Source organism: Gnatocerus cornutus, chromosome 1, assembly GCF_029298725.1.
Source record: "Gnatocerus cornutus isolate USDA-ARS CGAHR chromosome 1, icGnaCorn1.1, whole genome shotgun sequence".
NCBI classification, from domain to species: Eukaryota; Metazoa; Arthropoda; class Insecta; order Coleoptera; family Tenebrionidae; genus Gnatocerus; species Gnatocerus cornutus.
This window is the reverse complement of record NC_142233.1, coordinates 15,164,392-15,180,040: the sequence shown is the minus strand read 5'-3', so window position 1 is coordinate 15,180,040 and position 15,649 is coordinate 15,164,392. Positions and strand designations below refer to the sequence as shown.

At 35.9% G+C, this 15,649-nt stretch overlaps 1 protein-coding gene and 1 pseudogene across 1 annotated transcript; both read right to left on the bottom strand.

The window, feature by feature from the left end:
* Positions 1 to 249: 249 nt before the first annotated feature.
* LOC148180465 (uncharacterized) lies at positions 250 to 4,431 on the bottom strand (annotated as a pseudogene).
* LOC148180464 (putative ATP-dependent RNA helicase DDX43) lies at positions 4,423 to 15,164 on the bottom strand. Its single transcript, XM_088045214.1, has 5 exons — positions 14,253 to 15,164; positions 9,181 to 9,680; positions 8,732 to 9,128; positions 4,853 to 5,094; positions 4,423 to 4,806 (listed from the first exon to the last, which is right to left on the bottom strand). Exons 1-5 carry the CDS (start codon positions 14,964 to 14,966, stop codon positions 4,521 to 4,523), a joined length of 2,139 nt encoding a protein of 712 aa, XP_087901340.1. The 5' UTR covers positions 14,967 to 15,164; the 3' UTR covers positions 4,423 to 4,520.
* Positions 15,165 to 15,649: the final 485 nt, after the last annotated feature.

Genomic DNA, 15,649 nt, shown 5'->3' with positions numbered 1-15,649 from the left:
AATTATATTTAGTATGAGATAAGTATTTATTTGTAGATATTATATGAATAAATGTGCGCGTACATTATGACACTTGTTTTATTATGATCACGTGACTCAGAATAAAAGGTGGCTTTGAAATCTTTTGACAATTACGAAACGTCACTTTGACAGAACCTATGTTACTAGATCTTATTGAAATTGTATTAAAAATTACAAAAGAGCTTTAAAATGTGTCAAGATTGCCAATTTCAGCTTCCTTGGCGCTAATTAGCACTTAAAATGACATTGACAGTCTCTTTTTCAATTATATTGCCTCCAGTTGCTGAAAATGACAAAATGATCAAAACGTGTCAAGAGTTTTAATTGGTCTATTTAACTATGACATTTGTGTTACTTTGACTACGTGACGTCATAAAAAGGCGGACTTAAAATTTGAAATGTTTTGACATTACAGTCACTTGGACAGCTTCCCTATTGCTTTATTTCAAAAAAACTGTCACTCTCATTGACAGGCCTGCTGAGAAAACAGAATATTGACAGTGCACAGATTGTGACTTTTTGTGACACTGAAATTCTGTTAAAAATGACAGAAAAGCACCAAAATGTATCAAAATTGTCACTACTTCATTGTTTTTCACGACTTTTTGTGATTCTAAAATGACAGAAAAAACACTAAATTGATAGTCCAAGTTACAATTTTATTTCTTCGGGTTGCTGCGTATCTAATTATGTAAAAAATGACAGAAAATTGTCAAAATGTGTCAATACTGACAGTTTAACCGTTTGATAAATTATAAAATGACATTCACAGATCTGGGAAGACATTAAATTGACAGTCCCGTTTAGACTTTCATATCTTTGCATTGCTGCGACTCTAATTATGTCAAAAATGACAGAAAATAATCAAAATGTGTCAATACTGTCAATTCAAGGATTTTATTAGCCTAATTAATTATGACGTCTGTGTTATTATAATCATATGACAACTGTCATTAAAAGGCGGCTATAAAATTGAAGTGTTTTGACGCTATTAAAAACCACTTTGACAGATCCCCTGTTACTAGATCCCAAGGACTGGAAAGACAGAAGAGCATTAAAATGTGTCAAAATTTACAATTTTTGCCTTCTATTTACTCTGACAATAAATTAACATCTCTCTAAAATGACATTGACAGACCTGAGAAGACACTAAATTGACAGTCTCGTTTACAATTTCATTTCTTTGCGTTACTGCGGCTCTAATAACGTCAAAAATGACAGAATATAATTAAAATGCGTCAATACTGTCAATTGAAGAATTTTATCAGTCTAAATAACTATGATATTTGTGTTCTGAACATGTGACGTGTATCATAAAAAGGCGGCCTTGAAAATAGAAGTGTTTTGACACTATTAAACGTCACTTTGACAGATCAGCTATTGCTAAATCCCAACGACTGTTATTCATTGACAGGCCTGGAAAGAGAATATTGACAGGCGCAGTTTGTGACTTTTTGTGTTAAAAATGACAGATGAGCACTAAAATGTGTAAAAATTGTCAATTTTTACCTTCTATTGACTGACCATTAATTAATGTCTCTCGAAAATGACATTGATAGACCTGGGAAGACACTAAATTGACAGTTCCGCTTACAATTTTATTCCTTTAAGTTGATGCGACTCTAATTACGTCAAAAATGACAAAAAATTGTCAAAATGTGTCAATACTGACAGTTTAACCGTTTGGTAAATTATAAAATGACATTGACAGACCTGGGAAGACGTTAAATTGACAGTCCCGTTTAGACTTTCATATTTTTGAATTATGTCAAAAATGACAGAAAATGATCAAAATGTGTCAATACTGTCAATTCAAGGATTTTATTAGCCTAATTAATTATGACGTCTGTGTTATTATGATCAGGACTAGAAAGACAGAAGAGCATTAAAATGTGTCAAAATTGACAATTTTTGCCTTCTATTGACTCTGACAATAAATTAACATCTCTCTAAAATGACATTGACAGACCTGAGAAGACACTAAATTGACAGTCTCGTTTACAATTTCATTTCTTTGCGTTACTGCGGCTCTAATAACGTCAAAAGTGACAGAATATAATTAAAATGCGTCAATACTGTCAATTGAAGAATTTTATCAGTCTAAATAACTATGATATTTGTGTTCTGAACATGTGACGTGTGTCATAAAAAGGCGGCCTTGAAAATAGAAGTGTTTTGACACTATTAAACGTCACTTTGACAGATCAGCTATTGCTAAATCCCAACGACTGTTATTCATTGACAGGCCTGGAAAGAGAATATTGACAGGCGCAGTTTGTGACTTTTTGTGTTAAAAGTGACAGATGAGCACTAAAATGTGTCAAAATTGTCAATTTTTACCTTCTATTGACTGACCATTAATTAACGTCTCTCGAAAATGACATTGATAGACTTGGGAAGACACTAAATTGACAGTTCCGCTTACAATTTTATTCCTTTAAGTTGATGCGACTCTAATTACGTCAAAAATGACAAAAAATTGTCAAAATGTGTCAATACTGACAGTTTAACTGTTTGGTAAATTATAAAATGACATTGACAGACCTGGGAAGACGTTAAATTGACAGTCCCGTTTAGACTTTCATATTTTTGAATTATGTCAAAAATGACAGAAAATGATCAAAATGTGTCAATACTGTCAATTCAAGGATTTTATTAGCCTAATTAATTATGACGTCTGTGTTATTATGATCAGGACTGGAAAGACAGAAGAGCATTAAAATGTGTCAAAATTGACAATTTTTGCCTTCTATTGACTCTGACAATAAATTAACATCTCTCTAAAATGACATTGACAGACCTGAGAAGACACTAAATTGACAGTCTCGTCTACAATTTCATTTCTTTGCGTTACTGCGGCTTTAATAACGTCAAAAATGACAGAAAATGATTAAAATGGGTCAATACTGTCAATTGAAGAATTTTATCAGTCTAATTAACTATGACATTTGTGTTCTGAACATGTGACGTGCGTCATAAAAAGGCGGCTTTGAAAATAGAAGTGTTTTGACACTATTAAACGTCACTTTGACAGATCACCTATTGCTAAATCCCAACGATTGCTATTCATTGACAGGTCTGGAAAGATAATATTGACAGGCGCAGTTTGTGACTTTTTGTGTTAAAAATGACAGATGAGCACTAAAATGTGTCAAAATTGTCGATTTTTGCCTTCTATTGACTGACCATAAATTAACATAGATAGATAGACCTGGGAAGACACTAAATTGACAGTTCCGCCTACAATTTTATTCCTTTAAGTTGATGCGACTGTAATTACGTCAAAAATGACAGAAAATGTGTCAAAATTGTCAATACAAGAATGTTTTCGCCGACTTTTTGTAACTCCAATTCTATTAAAAATAACAGAAACAGTCACTAGATTGATAGACCAAGTTACAACTTCATTTCATTGAGTTACTACGACTTTAATTACGTCAAAAATCACAGAAAATGATCAAAATGTGTCAAATCCGTCAATTCACTTTTATTGACTCTAATTATGACATTTACGTTATTATAATCACGTGACGTCTATCAGAAAAAAAGGCGGCTTTGAAACCACTAAACGTCACTTTGACTGACAGATCCCCTGTCACTAGATTTTACAAATAAACCTCAATCCAGACACCCGCAGTTGATTTCCCGCATAGAATCCCTGCTCTTCTCCATAGCCTCCATCACGTACTTCGTGTCCTCCTCCTCTTTGTTCTAAAATTCAGACATGATCAAATGATCCCAACAATTCACCACCACATTTTTCAACTCGTCATGATTAGTCAGCCTGACCACATCCACGTGCTTAAAACACGTGTCGTCCTTCGAAGGCCTCAAGTTTCTTATGCAGCAAAGAAACGCGCACAAGTAGACGCAAGCCGCCAAAGGATACGCGAGGAAGAAGATCAAGTTGAGGCAGAACTCGGTTCGTCTGTGAAAACTTGGTAAGGAAAAGGACTTGGTGCTACTGAAGGTACTTTGGTAGGACCCTGATGGTTCTCTGGAGGGTGTCTGGATGGACGGGCCAACCCCCCACGTCGTACACCACTGGACGATACCGCAGGTTCTTCTCTTGGTACCGAGGCAAAGGCCGCGGGAGATCAATGAGTAAGTTGAGGCCGTACATTCCAACCTTGTCGAAGAAGAGGCCCAGCAAACCTTTGATTAAACCTGCAAGTGGAGGATGGGTTATGAGTACCACTGTTGGTACTACCTAAGAAGATGAAGATTAGTAACAGTGCTGCGATGGAGACCATGAAGATCCCGAATTTGCTGTCTTCAAGCACCAACGATGGTGGGGTGGAGGCCTCGTGGCACCGGCGAACTATTCGCCCCCTTTTTAACCAGTTGGTGTAAAACCCTTCTGCTGAAAACCACTGCGTGGATATAATAAAAAGTAGACGAAACATTACGAAAAAAAATTTATGTCAATGTCAAAGTAACACCTACAATTAGAAAAAGTCAACTTGAAATACTGAGATTCGCAATGGAAATGTTAAGATTCACCACCTTCGGCCGCCGCCGCCGCCGCCGCCTCTTCCCCGTCCGCTTGGTCGCGACGCGTCTTTCTTCTCCTTCCAGACGGCGTGGCGGTCCGCCATCTTGTAGATCTCCTCAGGGACGTACTGCTGAGCTTCCTCCAGGATGCTGATGAGCTCCTTGGCTTGGCCCCAGTCGCCGCGAGTAAAATAACTAATAGACTTCCCGGATTTGCCCGCTCGGCCGGTACGACCGACGCGGTGGACGTACTCCTCAATATTCCTCGGGAAGTCGTAGTTTATCACGTGGCTAAAACAATCTGTTGTGAAGACAGTAATGACCTAACTTCACTCACGTAATATCGTCGATGTCTAGACCGCGCGAGGCGACATCCGTGGCGATGAGTATCTGCACGGTACCGTCGGCAATGTCCAGAAGAGCCTGCTCTCGATCGCTTTGCTCGCGGTTGCCGTGGATGACTTGGCACTGGATCCCCTGGAGGATTAGCTCGGAAGACAACTCGTCCGCGCGCGCCTTCTTACCACAGAAGACAATCACCTTCTCCGAAGGATCCAAGTTGAGCGCGAACTCCATAAACTGCAATCGTTAATTAGTACCATTTCCAGGTGGTCGCCCAAAAATAATGCACCATGGTATGAACAGAATTGCGCCCAACAATACATTTTACCCCTAGAAGTTTTGGGTTGGTCTGCTTGAGATCTGAGCGGTCAGTTGATTGCGATTAAATTAATCTCGCATTTAAGTTTAATTGCTGACATTTGATGGAATTAAATATTAATTTTAATTAAAGATTAAGATAAGTAATTTTTCTTTTCTAATTTATTTCTTCATTTTTCGTCATACTATTCACTTTTGTTGCTAAAAAAGTAAATTTTGGAACAATCGATTTTTAATTCTGATTAATAGTAAGTACGCAATAATTTAATTTAAATTGAAATTAAACTTGCAACTTACTTAAATCACTTTAATATAATGTTAAATATTTCATTTCATTCTAAATTGTTAGAGTAACAAGTGATACCACTTTAAGAGTACATTGTATAAAGGCACATTTAACAACAATAGTGCTGTTAAAAATTTGGCAACAATACTAATGTTGTTAAATGCGTCTTTTCGCAATTTCTTGATTTTGTTTCTGTAAACCGGGTGTATATTTTTTATAATTATTTCTTTCGCTATAAATCTTGTTTTTGAAACTCAAATTTTCTTCCATTTTTTTTTCACTAGTAAATAACTTATGTTTCTATTCACTAGTAAGCAAAAAAGTTACAAAACAATGAGATCAAGTGATTTGACATGTCAAAATTGCCAATTATATTTTTATTTAATTTAAGAAAAATTTGAAAAATTTCATACTGCACTTTTAAGATAATTTAAATTTTAATCATTCGTCCACATGAGATTAAAATAAAACTTAACTTCACACTAGTATAGATAGTAATCTACTATATTTGTCTGTATTACATACTATATAATATTTTTTCCCTAATTCCAGTATTTTAATCAACAAAAGGCTGTAATTTATTGGGGATTTATTGACAGAAGACACCAAAATGTGTCAATTTTAGCCTTTTATTAACTGACCATAAATTAACATCTCTTTAAAATGATATTGACAAGACCTATAATAAGAGATAAAATTGATAAAAGAGAAGCCAAAAAGAAGTTGTAAGATATGAAGAGAATCCTCAAAATCAGCAAAATCTTGAAGAAATCTTAGAGAATTTAAGGAATTTTAGACTCAGGACTTGCTTTTTTTTGTTTTTTATAGCACTAGTGAGATAAAAAGTTTTACATTTTACCGCACTAGTCCTTAAAAGCCTGACTTTACCTAATGAAAAGACTACAATTACAAAAAATGTCCACAGTGACAATTATTTATTTTTTTAAGATTGGCAACGTGATATATTATTTTTTTTATTTTGGAAGATGACAAGATTGGCATCATTGTAATCTAATCCTTGCCTAGAAATTGCTATTATTTGTCCATTTTGACATCTAACTCAATTTTATTAAAAATGACACGCTAATTTGACATACTAAATTGACTTATTTGACAGTCCAAGTTACAATTCATTTCTTCTTACAATTCAAATTGTCAAAATGTGTCAATACTGTCAGTTCAAGAATTTTGACATTTGTGTTATGATCTATGTGATTGCTGTCATAAAAAAGCGGTTTTAAAATTTCAACTGTTTTGACACTATTAAACGTCACTTTGACAGATCTCCTTTTGCTAGATCCCAAAAAGTGTCATTCTCATTGACAGGCTTGGGAAGACAATATTGACAGTGCACAGACTTTCTATGACCCTAAAATTCTCTTAAAATTGACAGAAGAGCACCAAAATGTGTCAAAATTGTCAATTTCGACCTTTTATTGATTGACCATAAATTAACATCTCTCTAAAATGATATTGACAGGCCTAGTAAGAGACAAAATTGACAGTTTTATTTACAAGATTGTTTTCCCCGACTTTTTGTGACTTTAATTCTATTAAAAATATGACAAAAGAACACAAAAAATGAGCATAAATCTCACAAAAATGACAATGACACATTAATTTGACATATCCATTGGCAATTTCATTTTTTAAAGTTATCACTACTCTAATTATGTCAAAAATGACAGAAAATTATCAAAATTTGTAAATGCTGTCAATTCAAATTTTTTATTGCTTATAATTATGGCTTTGTATCTCTCCAAAATGATATTGACAGACCTGGGATGCCACTAAATTGACAGTTCCAATTACAACTTAATTTCTTCAAGTTCCTGCGACTCTAATTATGTCAAAAATGGCAAAAATGATCGAAATGTGTCAATACTGTCAATTCAAGAATTATATGAGTCTAATTAATTATGACATTTGTGTTATGAACATGTGACGTCTGGCATAAAAAAGCGGCCTTAAAATTAGAAGTGTTTTGACACTATTGAACGTCACTTTGACGGATCCCAAGGACTGTCATTCTCATTGACAGGTCTGGAAAAACAGAATATTGACAGTGCCCAGATTGTGAGTTTCTGCGGCCCTTAAATTCTATTAAAAATGACAGAAGCGCATTAAAATGTTATTGGTATAAATGCATCTGACTTTGCCATGGTCCAAAATAATAGTTATTTGTGTACCAAGACCAAAAAGTGTTTCTTTTTTGGACGAGCCGTTTTTTAATAGCCGAGGTAAAATTAAAATTACAAAAAAAAAATATATTCATTGCCCCCGAGAATCAACCAATTCAACCAATCTAAGTAAAATTTTGTTAATTTAGGTTTCATTTTTGACTCAAAAAATATTGTCGTGTTTAATATACTCGACTTTAATTTTATTTGGGCCTGTCCACACCCCTAAAATACATATTTTTTTATTTGCAATTTGCAGTTGGCCTTGAATTTAATAATACCAACCGTGGTTGGAATTGATAGTAAATTGATTATCTTTACATTTCTAAAACGTTTTTTTTTGTATAATTCCTTCCTCAAGGGAAAGATTTAAATTGTAAGCCGCAAATGGACATTTTATTTCAACAATCGTCTATTTTGTAAGATTTTGTTAAGATGTTTTTATACAAGGTGTTTATAAATGTTTCTAGGATCAAGGGTGGCTATAAAATGTCAAAGAAATTTGCCGCTTTTTACGAATGTGGGTTTAGATTTTTCAACTGACATTTGTAGTTAACCTCAATCATGGAGCAAAGTAAGTTTTGAAAAAAAAAACTTGGCTAGTTGTAGTTTGAAACCTGAAATTCATAAACTTAGACACAAAACCGTAACTGAAACGTCATTGGCGTAAGTGACATTATAAGTCATTTTCAGGATAATTATATTCACTATGAAAACAAAGCGGCAAAGTAATGTATGACGGGAATTCCAGAGCCATCTTTGATGCTAGAAACATTTATAAACACCCTTGAACATAGTTCTACGTAATGTTTTTTCCAAAATAATAAAATAAGGTCAAATATAGTGTGAAATGGAAAACTGTTAAATTGTGCATCAAACAACTTCAATTTCAAGAAAACTCCAAAGTTTAAAAAGAAAACATAAAAACAGTCTTTTAGTAATAGGAGTAACAAACCTATACTCAAAAACTGAAGCAGACATCTTTTTTAATAAAGAAGTCATTCACCCGTCAATTTGCATGGGATCTCCCATAAGAGAAATGGGTGAAGCAATGGGATGGTGCATTATTTTTGTCCGAAATTGTACTCACCGCAGCGAACTTCGCCTGGTCATCATCCGGCATCATCTCGATGACTTGGGTGACGGTGTGGGTGGCCGCCAGGTCCAAAGTCCCCACGTAAATCTGAATGGGGTCGTCCATGTAGGACTGGGCAAGCCGCCGGACTCCTGGGGGCCACGTGGCGCTCGTCATCACAGTCTGACGCGTGGGTCGAATGGTATACATGACTTTGCGGATTTGGGGCTCAAACCCCATGTCCAACATCCGGTCGGCTTCGTCCAAAACCACGTACGTCACGTATTTGACGTTGAGGTGCCCCGCCTCCACCAGGTCGTTGAGTCGGCCGGGGGTGGCAATGACAATATCGACACCCCCGGTGACCACCTTGATTTGTTCTCGGCGGTCGCCGCCGCCGTAGACACACACACTGGAAGAAAAAGTCATCGTAACTCCACCATTGAGGACCAACTGGTTCTTACGCCGTGATTCCTTTGTACTCGTACTTCTTGACTTCTTTGTCGATCTGCAGAGCTAATTCCCTCGTCGGCGCCATGACCAGCACCGACGGCCCGGCCCGCTGCGACTTGTCCCCCAGTTGCCCGTCGATGTGGATGAGCGCTGGTAGCAGGAACGCCAACGTTTTACCAGTGCCGGTTTGGGCGATGCCGATGAGGTCTTCGCCGCTGAGTAAGACGGGCCAAGCTTGGCATTGGATTGGTGACGGTTTGGTAAAACCCGCTTTTTCGATTTCCTTCAGGATGCCTGGGTACTGGTGGAAGGCATGTTCGAACGTTGTGACAGGCTTAGGAACTGGTTTGCTCGTTTCGGTTTTGAACGTGCGCTCGACGACGATGTTGTTGTTTTCGGCGCGGAAATTCGCAACTTCTTCTTCGGACATGGCGGTGACTTCGGGGTGCTCGGTGTAGAAGTGCTTTTGGATTGGGGGGAGTTTTGCCCATTCTTCTTTCTCGTACTCATCCTGGAAAGTGAAGGAAAGTTAGGAAAAGTCGTGGAATTGAGAGAGAGAAGACAAAAAGAAGTTGTAAGATATGAAGAGAATCCTCAAGATCAGCAAAATCTTGAAGAAATCTTAGAGAATTTAAGGAATTTTAGACTCAGGACTTTTTTCTGTTTTTTTTTTTTATAGCACTTGTGAGATAAAGTGTTGACATTTTACCGCACTAGTACTAAAAAGCCTGACTTTACCTAATAAAAAGACTACAATAACAAAAATGTCCACTTTGACAATTATTTATTTTTTTAATATTGGCATCATTGTAATCTCCTCCCTCCCTAGAAATTGATATTATTTGTCCATGTTGACAACTAACTCAAGTTTATTAAAAATGACAGAAAACTACACTAATTTGACAGTCCAAGTTACAATTTCATTTCTTCGGGTTGCTGCGTATCAAATTATGTCAAAAATGACAAAAAATTGTCAAAATGTGTCAATACTGTCAATTCAAGAATTTTGACATTTGTGTTATGATCTATGTGACATCTGTCATAAAAAGGCGGCTTTAAAATTTCAACTATTTGACACTATTAAACGTCACTTTGATAGATCCCAAGGAGTGTCATTCTCATTGACAAACTTGGGAAGACAGAATATTGAAAGTAGACAGATTAAGACTTGCTGTGACCCTAAAATTCTTTTAAAATTGACAGAAGAGCACCAAAATGTGTCAAAATTGTCAATTTCAGCCTTCTATTGACTGACTATAAATTACCACCTCTCTAAAATGATACTGACAGGGCTAGTAAGAGATAAAATTGACAGTTTTATTTACAAGATTGTTTTCCCCGACTTTTTGTGACTTTAATCCAACAAAAATATGACAAAAAAAACTTTAAAAATGAGCATGAATAAACATCTCACAAAAATGACATTGACAGTCTTCGAAAGACATTAATTTGACCGTCCCATTTGCAATTTCATTTTTTCAAGTTGCCACTACTCTAATTATGTCAAAAATGACAGAAAATTATCAAAACTTGTAAATACTATCAATTCAAAACTTTTATTGCTTGTAATTAAGGTTTTGCATCTCTCTAAAATAGTATTGACAGACCTGGGATGACACTAAATTGACAGTCCCAATTACAAATTCAATTATGTCAAAAACGAAAGAAAACGAGCAAAATGTGTCAATATTGTCATTTCAAAAATGTTATTGGTCGAATTAATTATGACATTAGACATTAAACGTCAAGTTGACAGATTCCCTGACAGTGCACAGATTGTAACTTTCTGTGACTCTAAAATTCTGTTAAAAATGACAGAAAAGGGCAATAAATTGAGAGTGCAAGTGACAACTTAATTTCTTTGAGTTGCTGAGTCTCTAATTATGTCAAAAATGACAGAAAATTATCCCATGTCAATTTAACCGTTTTATTGTCTCTAATTATGAATTTGGATGTCACTAAAATAATATTGACGGGCCTAATAAGAGAGAAAATTGTCAGTTTTATTTACAAGATTGTTTTCTCCGACTTTAATTCTATTAAAAATATGACAAAAGAACATTAAAATATGTCAAAAGTGTCAATTTTGGCCTTCTATTGACCCTGACCATAAATTGTCAACTCTCTAAAATGACACTGACAGACCTGGGAAAACACAAAATTGACAGTCCCGTTTACAATTTCATTTTTTCGCGTTGCTGCGCCGCTAATTAATGTCAAAAATGACAGGAAATGATCAAAATGTGTCAAAACAGTCAATTCAAGACTTTATTGGTTCTAATTATGACATTTATGTTATTATAATTACGTGACTTGTGTTTAAAAAGAGGCGGCTTTGAAACTACTATACGTCACTTTGACTTCGGCAGATCCTGTCACTAATTTGACAGTGGCATTTATAATATAATTTCTTCAAGTTGGTGCGAGTCTAATTACGTCAAAAATGACAGAAAATGTGTCAAAACTGTCATTCAAGATGTTTATTGGCTCTAATTGTGATATCTATGTTATTATAATCACGTGACGTGTGTTAGAAAAAAGACGGCTTTGAACTACTAAACGTCATTTTGACATTGACGGATCCTGTGCCATTAATTTGACAGTCCCATTTACTATTTCATTTCTTCAAATTACTGCGATTCTAATTATGGCAAAAATAACAGAAGGTGATCAAAATGTGTCAAAACTGTCAATTCAAAACGTTTATTGACTCTAATTATGAAAATTATGTTATTATAATCACGTGACGTGAGTTAGAAAAAAGACGGCTTAGAAACTACTAAACGCCACTTTGAATTTGACAGAACTTGTGTCATTAATTTGTCAATTATATTTACAATTTCATTTCTTCAAGTTGCTGCGTTTCTAATTATGTAAAAAATGACAGAAAATGATCAAAATGTGTCAAAACTGTCAATTCAAAACGTTTATTGACTCTAATTATGACAATTATGTTATTATAATCACGTGACGTGAGTTAGAAAAAAGACGGCTTTGAAACTACTAAACGCCACTTTGAATTTTATTGATCCTCTGTCATTAATTTGACGGTTCCGCTTACAATTTCATTTCTTCAAGTTGGTGCGAGTCTAATTACGTCAACTATGACAGAAAATGATCAAAATGTGTCAAAACTGTCAATTCAAGATTTGTATTGGCTTCAATTGTGATATCTATGTTGTTATATCACGTGACGTGTGTTAGAAGAAAGGCGGCTTTGAAACTACTAAACCTCACTTTGAATTTGACGATCCTCTGTCATTAATTTGACAGTCCTATTTAGAATTTTCTTTAAGTTGTTGCGATTCTAATTATGTCAAAAATGACAGAAAATTATCCAAATGTAACAAAACTGTCAATTCAAGATTTTATTGGCTCTTCTTATTATGACATTTATGTTATTATAATCACTTGACGTGTGTTAGAAAAAAAGACGACTTTGAAACTACTAAACGTCACTTTGACAGAGCCTCTGTCACTATTTTGATAGTTCCATTTACTATTTTATTTCTTCAAGTTGCTGCGATTCTAATGTCAAAAATATGATCAAAAAGTGTCAAAACTGTCAATTCAAAACGTTTATTGACTCTAATTATGACAATTATGTTATTATAATCACGTGACGTGAGTTAGACAAAAGACGGCTTTCAAACTACTAAACGCCACTTTAAATTTTATTGATCCTCTGTCATTAATTTGACGGTTCCGCTTACAATTTCATTTCTTCAAGTTGGTGCGAGTCTAATTACGTCAACTATGACAGAAAATGATCAAAATGTGTCAAAACTGTCAATTCAAGATTTGTATTGGCTTCAATTGTGATATCTATGTTGTTATAATCACGTGACGTGTGTTAGAAGAAAGGCGGCTTTGAAGCTACTAAACCTCACTTTGAATTTGACAGATCCTCTGTCATTAATTTGACAGTCCTATTTAGAATTTTCTTCAAGTTGTTGCGATTCTAATTATGTCAAAAATGACAGAAAATTATCCAAATGTAACAAAACTGTCAATTCAAGATTTTATTGGCTCTTCTTATTATGACATTTATGTTATTATAATCACTTGACGTGTGTTAGAAAAAAAGACGACTTTGAAACTACTAAACGTCACTTTGACAGACCCTCTGTCACTATTTTGATAGTTCCATTTACTATTTTATTTCTTCAAGTTGCTGCGATTCTAATGTCAAAAATGACAGAAAATGATCAAAATGTGTCAAAACTGTCAATTCAAAACGTTTATTGACTCTAATTATGACAATTATGTTATTATAATCACGTGACGTGAGTTAGAAAAAAGACGGCTTCGAAACTACTAAACGCCACTTGGAATTTGACAGAACTTGTGTCATTAATTTGTCAATTATATTTACAATTTCATTTCTTCAAGTTGCTGCGTTTCTAATTATGTCAAAAATGACAGAAAATGATCAAAATGTGTCAAAACTGTCAATTCAAGATTTGTATTGGCTCCAATTGTGATATCTATGTTGTTATAATCACGTGATGTACAGAAAAAAGGCGGCTTTGAAACTACTAAACCTCACTTTGAATTTGACAGATCCTCTGTCATTAATTTGACAGTCCTATATAGGATTTCATTTTCTTTAAGTTGCTGCGATTCTAATTATGTCAAAAATGACAGAAAATGATCAAAATGTGTCAATACTGTCAATTCAGTTTATCGACGTTAATTATCACTCTGCATTGGTCTAAAATGATATTGACAGGCCTGAGAAGAGAAAAAATTGACAGTTTTATTTACAATAATGTTCTCGACTTATTGTGATTTTATTTCAATTAAAAAAAATGACAGTTTTGACAGTTTTCAGTCTCCAAAACTAAAGATGATATACAGACTGTCCGAAAAGTCACGCACCACCGTGACACTGTATGTAAAAATCTTTGACTTTACTAAAAGAAAAACAAAGTTTTAATGAACTAGTCCGTTAAACTGGCATTTTATTGATTTCAATAAGTCCTCTAAAGTAACCTTGAAAGGCCAAAGTGACACCGATTGAGTCTGATGTTTTAGTACTCGTCCGCTAAACGGTCAATTTGCGTACGAAAAAGTAACTTACGCAGGCTTGAAAGACGGCCCTCCAGTTCACTTGTTTGGGGGGCTCCTCCTCCACAGGCTCTTGTCCAAAAGACTGGAACTCCCTCTGCTCCTGACCATAGTGAGACGGCTGAAACTCCCTTTGTTCCTGACCATAGTGGGAAGCCTGAAACCCCCTTTGCTCCTGGCCATAGTGGGAAGGCTGAAAGCCCCCCTGCTCCTGGCCATAGTGAGTCGACTGAAAGCCCCCCTGCTCCTGACCATAGTGAGACGCCTGAAAGCCCCCCTGCTCCTGGCCATAATGATTACTATGGTTGTTCCTGCGCTGGTACCCATCCGTGTCAACCGTCAACTCCTGAATGAGACTCTCTGCCTTGGTGACTGCCTCGCTGTTCCCCACAAGCTTTATAATCGTCAGATCGCCCTCCGTCTCCTTCGTCACGTTGATCCTCGCCCCCGATTCGAACTGCAGATCGCTGATCTTCGACCCTCCTCTCCCGATGATTCGCCCCACGAACTTCGAAGGAACTTTGATAACAGTCGCGTCTTCATTGTTAGGCCTTCTGGAGTGATTACTGCCGCCGCGATTTCCACCACGTCTGTTAAAGTCTCCTTGACGCGGCTTGTCACGCCAATTGTTGAAGTTCGAGCGCCTATTTTCGCTGTTTTCGTAAACTTGGCTCACGACGTCGGAACAGGGAAGACCGGTGCAAGCACCCCAATCATCGTCGGACATTTTAAGGGAATTTGGACGATGAGTCTGCACGGTTTTTCGGGTTTTGAGTTGATAAATGTCACCTGTTCCCCGGTTCCGGCGAAAAGGGTCTAACCTAACAAACTAACACGAATGCTAATTTGAATTTTCGCGACTAAGCGGTAGGCGCTGGAAGATTCGGGTTCACCGGTATTAGCAAAGCGGTTATGAAAAACTAGAGGAAACTGGGAGGTTATGCAACCCCAACTCTGCAGATTTTGACGGTTGGTTTGGAGCGACCAATCAGAACGCGAAATAGGGCAGTGACGTCACCGCTAGACCTTTTAGAACCTTTAAAATCTACAAATTTTTGCTAGGGTCGCTAATTCTCTACATATTTAATAAAATTCGATGTTATTTAGAGAAAAAGAAAGAATGATTTAGACAAAAGTCAATTACTTTGGGAAAAAAAAATCCAAGAATTTTGGATATCTGGGATCGGATTTCAGCAACAAAAGTGCGGAAAAAACGATGGAATAGACCACTTTAAATATCTAGTAGCAAAACCTTTTGATGATTTTTTTGGCTATGTGGCTGTGGGTTTTCTAGAATTAGGTTATATCAAATTGACAAATGCTGTCACCATCATTCCTGGTATTATAATTATTTTTGAATCTGTCAGTGTATTCGCAAATTTATTGAAGTCCAGTGTATTTCTATAAAAT